Source organism: Caenorhabditis briggsae (assembly GCF_000004555.2).
Source record: "Caenorhabditis briggsae complete genome, chrIV, whole genome shotgun sequence".
NCBI classification, from domain to species: Eukaryota; Metazoa; Nematoda; class Chromadorea; order Rhabditida; family Rhabditidae; genus Caenorhabditis; species Caenorhabditis briggsae.
In genome coordinates this window covers 4,389,104-4,401,083 of record NC_013487.2, presented here as the reverse complement: position 1 = coordinate 4,401,083, position 11,980 = coordinate 4,389,104, and the positions used below count along the sequence as shown (strand labels likewise).

Here is an 11,980-nt window from a genome sequence, read left to right as displayed (position 1 = left end):
ATGCAGACAAAAAACTGCAAAAGGAAGTTCGTTTTCTACAGTAACCTACAGTAATCTTCACGAAAACCGTTCCATCAAATTTCAGACAAAAATTCGAAAAAAAAGAAAGAAAATCTTTGATAATAGCCGAAAAGGTCTAAAAATTTTGCAAAAAATCAAAGGAAAATCAAGTTTTTCTCTCGAAAAATCGCTAGTTTTTCGAAGCTTTCAGTTTTGGCGGAAATTCAAAAATTCCAAAACCTACCGGAAGTTTTCAGAAATGGACGAGAATTACGATTTTTAGCTTTTTGAAGCGACTTTTCGAGGTTTTGTCGGTTTTTTTGTTTCATAAAATCTTTAAAAAGTAATTTTACAATCCGCTTTTTTCGATTTTTGAGGAATAAAATTATCGAAATTCACAGAAAAATCGAAAAATTAGGCCAGAAAGGAGAATTTTCAGCTCATGGAGCCCAGTGGAAAACGAATACATGAGAAGACAAATGTGGAGTTGAAAGAAATGAAACTGGAAAATGATGGACCGAATTTCTTCAAAATGCTGGAAAATAAGTAAGGATTCTGATGATTTTTATAAATATTTTATCATTCTGTTACAAAAAATTGGATCTGAGGTCTCACAACGATAACTACCGTAACCTAAAAGTATCTTTCATTTTTTGAGTTTCAATCAATTGTTTAGGGGAAAAGTAACAGAAAAATCGAGATAAAATCCCTGAAAGCAAACATATTCACAGATTACTGTAGTTGGGACCTTCGGCCACGCCCACATCTCCGATTTTCTTAAATTTTCGGTTTCAGCATAAAACTGCAACTAACCACGGCCATCGACCTAACAGCTTCGAATGGGAATCCAGTGAGTTCGAATTCTCTCCACTATATCCATCCTCATCAACCATCTGCCTACCTGGAAGCTCTTCTTCAAACCACACCCCCTCTTCTTGCCTATCTTCCGAACCCCCAGAATCCTTTTATAGGATCCCTAGGGTTTGGAGCAAAGGTTCAGGGTCCTGGAGGTGCTCTTCAGCTGTCACATTGCTTTTGTTTGGTAAGCCTAAAGTTGAAAAAAATGTGTATTAAAAGAGCCCTTATAATACAGGTTTTACGATATCTAGTTTCAAAAAACTCTAGAACATTCTTTTCAGAACGGTGCTCCAACAGATCCACGTGTCGAAGGCTTAGCAGGTCTGATCAGTTCCTATCGGCAAGCGACAATGGGATTACAGCCATTTGCGCCCACTGATTTCTCAGAAGTCATTTATTTTGTGTCCAAGTAGGTTCATTTTTATGGCTGAAAAATGTCTATTTTTAAATGGTGGCCTAACTTTTGCAAGTTGAATTTTCTAGGCCACCAAATATTATGACCTAGAAATAGCTTAACATTCACCAGATGGATTTTCTAGGTCATTTTCACATGGTGGCCTAGCTTTTGCAAGTTGAGTTTTCTAGGCCATCGTAGTAAATAGCCTAGAAATCGCCCAATATTCACTTCTCCAGATTTGCCAAAGCTGAAACTCGCCGCCACGTGGGACTATATTTCATCCTTCTCATATATTCTGATGGCGGTCCGGCCAACGCGCTCAACATGAAACGAACGATAGACGCCGTTGTGGATGCGTCGGCTCATCCGATGAGTATAGTGGCCGTTGGAGTAGGTCAGGATCGGGATCACAGTCCGATGAGGAATCTGGAGAAGTTGACGTTGAAACATTCAGATGGGCGGTTGTTGGTTAGGCAGGTAAGGAGTAAAACTATTTTGAAGTTGAATTTTCGAGTTTTTGAAGCCTAGAAAGGTAGTTTTAGGCCATTTTACCATGGTGGCCTAACTTTAGCAAGCTGAGTTTTCTAGGCCAACATGATAAATAGCCTATAAATTGCTCGATGTTCACATAGTTGGTATTCTAGGCAATATTAACACGGTGACATAACTTTTGGTATTTGAGTTTTCTAGGCCACCATGATGAATGGCCTAACAATGGACTGATATCGAATTGATGTGATATCTAGTTAAAGTTTTTTAGGCCACCAAACGTTTTGCACTAGAAATGGCACTACAGTCGCCTGATGGATTATCTAGGCCTTGTGGCTTAACTTTTACAATTTGAGCTTCCTGGGCCGCCACAGCAAATCTTCTAGAAACAACCTAATATTCACCCTTCGGACTCTCCAGGCCATTTCAACATGGTAGCCTAACTTTTGCGTTTTCTAGGCCACCATATTGATTGGCCTAGAAACAGTCGAAACAGTCTGGTGGATTTTCTAGGCCATTTCTACATGGTGGCCTAACTTTTGCAAGTTAAGTTTTTCTAGACCACCGGTTTTGACCTAGAAACCACACTATGTGATTGTCAGGTCATTTCTAGGCCATAAAAGTTGGCGGCCTAGAAAAATCAAATTGCATAAAAGTTAGGCCATCATATGAAGATGGCTTAGAAAACCAGTTTTCTAGGCCACCTTGTTTTTTTCTTGTGAAAAAACAAGCTTGAGCTAGAAAAGCTTTTTTCAGCAAAAATACCAATTTTCTACAGTATCCCATTTTTCAGAACTACACATTCATTGAAGCCGCCACTTGGAGACTTCCGACGCGTTGGCAATGATTCCTGTCCAAATGACCAAATGGAAAGAAATGTTCCCCTGAAAATCATATGTATTTATGCTTGTAACCCATATTTTCATGTATGTTTGTATGTCTTACTGTATTTTTTATTCATTTTCTACCCTCACGCTAACGCAACCCCGGCCATTTAATTAACCCATTTTTTAAACAAAAAAAAACTAACACGGGTTTGCTGGATTTTTAAAACTAAAGACACAATTTTTACTCTAGAATTTTCCATTGTTTTGAGGTTTTGTGTGTTGCTACTCATCAATTTTTGCTCATTTCCAAATAAAAGAAACCGTATTAAAAATGTTCGGTTCTGGTCAAAAAACTCATCCTGAAGATGGATCTTTTTCTTATGGAATCGCGGATTTTAAGCGATTTTTTCAATGGGTTCTTGGGTGCACCTATGCGAAGAAGACCATTCGGACTAGGTAAAATTATTAGAAATTTGAAGAGAAAATTTCGATTTTTGAAGAATTTCTGAAATGTTCCATTTCGCCGATGCACCGCATATTGTGGTTTACGAGCGGAGTGAGGAGCGTCCGTGGTATTGGATGGTGGCGATGTGAGTAAATGTAAAAATAGGGGAAATTCTAGAAAATTCCGTTTTTAAACCTAAAAATCGCAAAAACATTTTTTTCGAAAACCCAAGAATACCGACAGTTTGAATTCTCGCCAAGCCAAAAAATCGGAAAATTTGAATATTTCGAATTCCCGCCAAGCCAAAACCGGAATTTCGAATTCCCTCCTAACCACCGACAAAAATAAATTAAAAAATCGTAAATTTGAATTCCCGCCCGACCGAAAAATCTGAAAATTAGAATTCTTGAATTCCCCCCAAGGTAAATTTTGGATCCCGATTATTCGGAATTTTTCCGGAATTTTTAAAAATCCTAAAATTCCAAAATTTTCGAAAATCCGAAAGTTTCTATGTTTTTGAAAAATCCAAAAACGCAAATATAAAATTTTTGAATTCCCGCCAAGTCAGCAAAAGCCCAATTTTTTGTAATTCCGAATTTTTGGTAAAATTCGAAGTTTTGAATTCCAGCCAACACCTATCTTTCCAGAATCACCGCAGTTCTCGTGGCTGTTCTCAGCCTCTACTACACCGTCGAAGCGGGCTTCCGTGCCATCCGTAAATTCATCCAATCCGTGCTCCGTGAGCCCATCCAAAGTACAGTATCCACTCCAAGATGCCTCTCTCCAACCACGCCTTCTTCTAAGAAGACGTCACCTCAAACACCAAAAACTCCAGATGTGATTGTTCGTCAAAAAATGCCGATGAACGAGCCAGTGAATTGTGTTTTCATCCGTCCGGCGGCTCCGAAATCTGGAACGGTCGCCGTGCCGAATCTGAATTCGGAAGAAGACGTGACAGTGGAAGCGGAGAAGAATGCGATGAGAGATCGATCAGAGAAGAAGGAAAAAGAGAAGAGAGATAAGAAGAAGAGTCCGCCAACGCAGCGACTCGAAGAAGTCAAATTCGATGCATCGTCCAATGTTAATGTTATTCCGTAAGGCAGTTTTTTCGTTGTCGAAGTTTTTGTAAAAAATTAAATTTTGTCGATTTTTCAAAATTTTGAAAATCCTGTAAAATTGCGTTTTACTTCCAGAACAATGGCTCCACCTCCCCAAGTGAACACGGCTCAGAGCAACACCCCAATCCGCAAATCGACGGGATCCGAAGAATTGAATATTCCAGAAGCATCGACTTCTGAATTCGACCAAACGAACGAATGGGTGATGAGACAGATTGCTGGTTGTCGAAAGTTGAGTAATGAGAATTCTCATGAGAAGGAAAAGCGAGAAAACGCTGGAGCATGTGTCATTGAATCGGAGGAGCCAATGGAATCGGGAAATCAGGTCACTGGAGAGTTCTTGGGGATGCTTCAGCAGGTCCTTTTTTGAATTTCCTGCCCTTTTTTGAAATTCAAATAATTCGATTTTTCAGATCATTGAAGCTCAACTTGGCGAATCGGGAGCACTTGCTTCCTCGAATGAGAATCTTTCTGAAATGTCAGCTAGCAGCATTATTTCCAGTCTTGTGGAAATTGAAGAAACTGAGCCATCGTTTTCGGAAACTCAAAAGAGCTCCTCCTCAGAAGGCGAGAATCTGGAGCTTCAGAAAGCCGACGCTGATGACGTGGATATTGTTATCGATGGTACTGTAGTCTTATTTTAATGCGAGTTGCGGCCGAAAATTCGAGCATTTTTTGTAATTATTTTTGACCTAAATTTTTTTTTTCGATTTTTTAAACGAATTTCATTATTTTTAAGCGATTTTTCGCACAACAAACCGACAGAAATTGCAAAAAATCGCATAAAAACAATAAAAATTCGTCGAAAAATCGAAAAAATAGGCTAGAAAATAGCGAAAAAATACGAAAATTCGCTCGGCGAGCTTGAAGGCTCGTACGATTACCTGCATACTTGCGGACGGGCCCAAAGCGGGCCGTGGCGGGCCCTGTCATAGTTTTTTTTAGGATTGATATTTTTGACCAACTAAATTAGATATGGTAAAACTCGACGAGCACTACAAAACGATAGTATTTGAGACACTGTATCATATTTGTGAACAAAGTTACAAGCCAAAAAGCTGCAAATGCGGGCCGGGCCGGTTTTTTCGGCCCGTTTGGTCTGTAACTTTATTCACAAACATGATACAGTGTCCCAAACAGTATCATTTTTTAGTGCTCGTCGAGTTCTACCATATCTAATTTATTTGGTCAAAAAATATCAATCCTAAAAGAAACTATGACAGGGCCTGCCACGGCCCGCTTTGGGCCCGTCCGCAAGTATGATTACCTGAGCAGGTGGTCTCGCAGCGCTTTCAGAGGTTACTGTAGCGCTTAAAATATTATTTTACGTTTTTGTGTATTGAGTCTCGAAGCGAAAAGTACTGTGCTTCCTGTGTACTCCTCGAGGAGAATCGGAAAATTTTTGAATTTACGGAATTTTATGCGAATTTTTGGGATTTTTATGGCAATTTTTGAATAAAAATTTAACAAAACGCAAAAAATTCGCATAAAACAGAGAATTTATCGAAAAAATGAAGAAAAATGGGCCAGAAAATAATTACGAAAAATTATGCTCCTTTGAAGATTTTGCTACCAAACCTATTTTCGGCTCAAAAATATCCCAAAATTCCATAAACCCCCCCCCCCCCAGGAAAATTTTCTTTCCAGACTCGCACCTAACGGCTGAAACACGAAACGAGTGTTCTGGAAGTGTTCTCATTAGATCGGAGAAGGAAAAAGTGTTGTTCCGTTGGACGGATATCCGCCCAGAAACCATCGATTCGATCACTCTAACTGGATCATTCTTCGGATGGAACATGTCGATTCCGATGAAAGGAATCGGTCAGAAGATGTTCGAGGTGTGTGTGGACCTGCCCGCCGGTGTACACGACTACTCGATTGAGATTTTCCGTTTTGATTCTTAATTTTTTTAAATTCTTCCTTGTCTTTTTTCTTTTCAACAATTTCTAGAGTAAATAAAATCGTTTTTTCTGGGCTTTTATCAGTAATTGCTGTAAAAAGTTAAGGAGAATTTCAGTATATGTCGGTAGGGCGTGCTTTCTTCTCCCTTCTCCGCCATGTTCAAATCGTAATTTTTTTCTCCGACCCAAAATTTTGAATTTTTAAAGCAAAATCTCGAAGAATCCCAAAATTTTGGCTTTTTATTCGAAAATTGAGATGATTCGTTAATTTTCCCTTAAAAAATCGCAGTACGCTTCCTTTTTTCGCAGAATCTGCACTTTTTCGTCTGCGTCTTTTTGTGTCTTATCTGTCGGCGACGCGTGAAGCGAATAGAAGAAAATGTCCCGAAAGAATTTTTCTGCACTTGCAGCAACTACAAAGCTTTTTTAAAGGAAAATTTAGTGTTTTTGAAAAATTTTAGATTGTTTCTCTTAAATTTTAAGTAAATCTGAAAAAAAGAAGCATTTTTCGTAAATTTTCCTTTGTATTTAAATCGAAATTGATGCTGAAAATCCCAGATTTTTTGAAAAATCGTTTAAAAAAGATTTCTTTGAATTTTGGCTTTTTCTTGAAGTTTTCGATTTTTCCACTTTTTTGAGTAAAAACTTCAAAATTTAGGTAAAAAGTGACTTTTAGTTTACAATTTTCATGAATTTTTCTGTATTTCATTCAGAAAAATCGCTGAAAATCCCCAATGTTTTTCGAAGAATTCGTAAAAACTCAGCATTTTCGAATTACGCGATTTTCCACTTTTTTTGGTGTCAAAACATTGAAGTTTAGATAAAAATTGAATTCATTGATTTTTTGTTCACATTTTTCATGAAAATTCGAGTTTCAGTCAGAAAAATTGCTGAAAATACTCGAAAAATCGCCGAAATCCTCAAAAAAAATTAATAAATTTTAATGTATTAAAACAGAAGCTGGGGAGTGGTGGCGGTGGTGATTCTGCACATTGGACGGCACAATAGATTCCAAGCCGACGACGCAAAAGAAGGGAAATAGTGTGCGAAACGAGGAGGGCATAGACAACGAAAAGGCGGGTACTAGACCTCCCAGTCAGGAAATTATACCGTTGTTGCACCGAAAGACAGACTTCAAATGAAATCTCTTTTTCTTCTATTATTTTTCGAGTCACCTGTTTATTGATTTTTCTCCCAAAAAGAATGGTACCGGATGATGTGGAACCGATGGAAGTGGATGATGATGGAGCACTAATTGTAGATTTGAATGAAACTGTAGAGGAAGATGAAGAGACAAAAAAGGAGAAAAAGTAGGGAAATAGGGCCTAGAAAAATCAAAATTTCAACTGGATTTTTTTTCCAGACGAAGAAAGCGGTTTCGTGAGAAATTGAAACGATTCGATCATTATTCCCAGTTCAGTGGCATCTCTATAGCACAAATCGATTGGCCTCTAATACAAGGGCGCTCCCTGCAGAGGTCCCCCTTGACAGGACAGTCTTTTAATGCAGGTGAGAATTTTTGAAAGATTCAAAAAAGACAAAAATTTCTAAATTTAAAAATCCAAAGATTCGAAATTTTGAATTCCCGCCAAATCAACATCCATGAAATTCTCTGCAAATCCTGTCAGATTTCCAGACGAAAACATTTTCCGAATCGACGAATGGCCACGAGAGACGTTTCTCCAAATCACATCAACCCTCACATTCTGTGCTGGTGCCGCCCTTTTGAGCAACGAAAAAATCACACTTTTCGTGTTTCAAAGAACAATGAAAACTCTGGTGGCGTACTGTAATTTCATGTATCATCGTGCCATAACACATAATCGGCGGTAATTTGGAAATTTTGAAAAGTTAAAAAGGTAAAAAAGAAGTTTTCAGACAAATCAATCGAATAGACGTTCACGAACTGATCTCCAGGAATCCGTTGAGGTTTCACATGTTTCTTCAGAAATTTCTGGTAAGGTTTTGACACTTTTGAAGATGCAAATTTTCGAAAAAAAAATCTCAAAAAATCAAAAATTTCCAGAAAATCCGAAATTCAGAATTTCCAATAAAACTGAATATTCCGAATTTTTCGGAATTTTTCGATTTTTCGATTATTTTTTGGTTTTTTTCGATTTTTCAGTTTTTTAAATTTCCGAATTTTTCGCCTTTTTGGAAATTCCGATTTTCGAAAATTTCAGATTTTTGTATTTTTTGAAATTTCGGATTTTTCGGTTTTTCTAAAAAAAAATCTAAAAATTTTTAAATTTTAAAAAATTACAAAAAGTACAAAATTTCAAAAAATCGAAAATTTGAGTTTTCGAAATTTTATGGAAATTCCGATTTTCGAAAATTATGAATTTTTCGTTAATTTTCAGCCCCACCCCGACATCAATCGAACGCATTTCAATAACGAATTCCTCTACTACTTTCACAATCTCTACTTCCAAGATGAAACGTGTCGACTACTGTATCACGATGTCGCTCGATACTCCCCAATCATAAACCAACAAGGAACCCGAATGTCCCTTCAACACCAAATTTATTATCCAGATGTCATGAGGAATCCGGCTTTTGATGCACTTTGGTTCACTAGTTTCATCAATCCCTCTGGCTACAGTTTCTCTCGTTTTCACGCTTATCGATTTCATGAGGCATTGGGAATGCCGCCGTTGGAATCCGAGCTGATTATTGTGCTGGATTGGCTGGCGAAATTGATCATTTGTGATGTAAGATTTTTTTTTGTTATAGAAATGGTCCGAAAACGAAAACTACAGTAATCCTGAACAACTTTTTTTTATTTCCCGGACTCATTTTCAATATTTTCAGACATTTTTTGTGAATTTTTTCGCCATTAAAATTTATAATTTTCAGAGGTTTTCGGTAAAAAAAAATAATCAGAGAATTGGCAGTACGGGCTACTGTAGTTGTAGTTTTTAATGGAAAATTCAAACTTTATATTTAAAAAAATTATTTTTTCAGATCGGCTATAAAGTTTTGGCATGGCGAGACGCGCGAGGATTCCAGGGTTTGCCGGATTTGTTGAGTTTTCAGATGGCCATGTTGGAAGAGGGTTAGTCATTTTAAGCTTGCAGGTCCCGGAACGAAAACTACCGTAACCTGAAAGAAGATTTTTTCGGAATTTTCGGGATTTTTTCCAAAAAAGAATCCTAAAAATTTCGGTTTTTTGGAATTTTGAAATTTAGGAAATTCTATTTTTGAGGGATGTTTTCTCGCGATCGTTGCTTTTGGCAGTTTTATTCCAGTTCATTTTTACTTTTTTCAAAAAAAAGCTCCTTTTTCTTCATCAAGAATGCTTTTTTTTCTAAAAATTCTGAAAAAATCCAAAATTTTAAAAAACTGAAAATTCTCCAAAATTCCAAAAATTTCGAAAATTCAAAAAATTTAGTTTCTGAAAAAAAAATAATCAAAAAAACCGGAATTCCGAATTTCCAAAGTATCTGAATTTCTTAGAAATGCAAAAAATCCGAAAATTCAAAAAAAAATATCCTAAAAATCCGATATTTCGAAAAAATCCAAAAACCTAGAATTCCGAAATATTCCAAAATACCGCAAAGATCGACAATTCCAAGAAAAATCCAAAAAACGTTTACTAATGCATCGCAAAGCTTTCCAGGCGATCCCCTATTCGATTTGGACATTGACTACACAGCTCCACCAACTCGTCTATTCTCGGAACCCACCCGGTTCCAAACCTACCCAAAATTCCAACCACGTCGACGAATAGATTTTCCTTCAAGATTCGACGGTTTCTACAAAAAACGACGGCTCGAGCGAGGCCTTGAGGAGATCCAAGAATCATTTATTATGAATCATTTTCCCACGAAACCCCTACGAACCGTTTACGTCTATACGCATCCTGAAGAACGCCGACGATAACACCTTCTTTTTTTTATAAGTTCATGAAAAATCAATTTTAACAATTTTTATCCTTCCTTTCTCCGTATCCCACCTCATCCCATCTTCTGTGTCATTGTTCAATTTTCTACATTTCGTGTAATTTTTGAAATTCTGGTACTTACCCGTTTGAACCTTTTAAATTTGTCATTTTGTTGTGTTAAATGCCCGTGTCCTTCAATGAAAATGTCTACCCTCTCTTCTAATGCAAACGCGCCCTACTGCACAATACACTCCGCTCAGCTGTTTGAAGAGTATTCAACAGTGTAATGGTCTCCTCTGTTGTGTTCCTACGGAGCAATTCGCTCACTTTCGAAAGTATTCACTGCGGTTGGTAGGAACAAGAAAGCTTAAGATTTGTATTACATATTATTTGATTTTCGATTAGTTTCGAAATTTCATTAGATTTTGAAATAATCGGGCGATTGACTAACATGTGGGTTATTCGTTTTTATTTTCGAGTAATATCGATTTTTCTGTCCAATCGGATGTGGAAAACGACAAATTATTCTGTTTCACAATCTTGTTATATTTTCATGGAGTATTTGTGATTTTATTGTCACAATCTTTTTTAATTTTTAACTTTCCATTTGGCACTATTATTCTTGGCTGACGCCGATGAACCTTGTGGCCAAAAATTTATTTAAAGGCGCATCGTCCACCTACGGTTTTTACGAATAAACTCCTTCGATACAGTACTTCGAAACTATGTTTTGCCTATTTCTCTTAGATTTTTGTTTATTTTCTTCCGATTTTCATGAATAATCACCAGAATTTTCTTATAAAGTAGAAAAACCACCAAAAATGAGTCAAATTGAATTAACTCTGGAGTACTGTATCAAAAGCGCATGTAAAACAAGAATAGTACTCAATTTTCCAAAAAATGAAGATAAAACCGGTTGAAAATCTGCAAAAATCAATCAGTGAGGAAATGTGTATTTACAGTTTCAAAGGTACATGGAATTATTTTAAAAAAAACTTGCTACTTTCAGTGTACACTCAACCTTTTCGAGAGTAATTCGCCAGAGTAATTTTCGAAGTTTTCCTGTTTCACTAGCTTTTTACATTTTCTTGGAGTATTAATGAGTATTAATGTTGGCTTATTAATGTTGGCTTTCCATTTGGTTATATTATCCGAATCCCATTGGACCACGAAATTGGAAGGCGAATTTTAATAGATCATGCCCTAAAAATGCCATTTGAATTCTCGATTTCGTTTAGAAACGTCTGACTGGTACTGTTCACTTTAATTTGCAGTTGCACCTACTGTATATTACGGTTATATTACTGCTTTCTCCCAGACGTCCTTTTACATACAGTATTCTAATTCAAATGTTGCTCTTTTCCTTTTCGTATTATCCCATTTGCCTTCTTCACCTAGTCACATTTTCTTTCAATGTGACCCTAATAAACTGATGTGACAACTGAGATGTCACTCCTTTCATAGAACCCTTTTAGGCAGATTTTTACGTCATAAATTTGTCTAGTGCCCTTTCCCATGGACTCGACCTATTGTATTAGTTTAGATAACCATCTTATTCTGCCTCTGAACTTACCCAAACGACGTTTATATAGGGCTCCTGGACGTTTCAGAACCCGACGTTTCAGAACCACGACGTTTCAGAACCCGACAGTTCAGAACCCGACGGTTCAGAACCCGACGTTTTAGAACCCGACGTTTTAGAACTTTTGTGTATTTTTTGCTTCGTGGGTTTCGTGTTTTTTTGTGCTTTGTTTATTTAAATTTGGAGTTGATATGATTTCTTGTTCCTAGGAGTATCCTGTTCATTGTCATTTGTTTTTAAAATTGGGGAAGAGAAAATTTCAAATTCGTGTGAATAAAAATCTAGATCAAGGAAGACTGAATCAAGAAGGAGAGAACATTTTTGGAAAGGAGAAAAACCAAATGGAAGTGTTTCACGAGATTCTGAAGCTTCTGAATTCGAAAAAGAACTCGAAGCAGAAATGTTCTTACAATTGAATCAAACATGAACATATTTGACTAGAAATCAATTGGGGTTTAGCTTGCTTTTGTGCACATATTG

The 11,980-nt window shown here is 36.9% G+C and overlaps 3 protein-coding genes across 3 annotated transcripts in view; all 3 read left to right on the top strand.

The window, feature by feature from the left end:
- The window catches only part of Cbr-cpna-3, a gene marked incomplete at both ends in the record, with an annotated part of 19,503 nt that extends 16,877 nt beyond the window's left edge, over positions 1-2,626 (top strand). The window contains 6 exon segments of the mRNA XM_002632956.1: positions 440-546; positions 796-1,042; positions 1,140-1,267; positions 1,492-1,732; positions 2,538-2,561; positions 2,564-2,626. Of these exon segments, the coding sequence (XP_002633002.1) occupies positions 440-546; positions 796-1,042; positions 1,140-1,267; positions 1,492-1,732; positions 2,538-2,561; positions 2,564-2,626 (810 nt within the window).
- A 276-nt stretch (positions 2,627-2,902) lies between these two features.
- Positions 2,903-6,038, top strand: CBG21773 (the record flags this gene model as incomplete). The annotated part of the gene is made up of 6 exons (XM_045235205.1): positions 2,903-3,027; positions 3,072-3,161; positions 3,664-4,110; positions 4,210-4,459; positions 4,548-4,758; positions 5,782-6,038. The coding sequence occupies 6 exons, from the start codon at positions 2,903-2,905 to the stop codon at positions 6,036-6,038; spliced, it is 1,380 nt and encodes a 459-aa protein (XP_045097359.1).
- Positions 6,039-7,238: 1,200 nt separating this feature from the next.
- Cbr-fem-3 lies at positions 7,239-9,917 on the top strand (the record flags this gene model as incomplete). Its single annotated transcript, XM_002632961.1, has 7 exons — positions 7,239-7,345; positions 7,399-7,544; positions 7,672-7,864; positions 7,914-7,992; positions 8,396-8,746; positions 9,000-9,090; positions 9,655-9,917. 7 exons carry the CDS (start codon positions 7,239-7,241, stop codon positions 9,915-9,917), a joined length of 1,230 nt encoding a protein of 409 aa, XP_002633007.1.
- Positions 9,918-11,980: the final 2,063 nt, after the last annotated feature.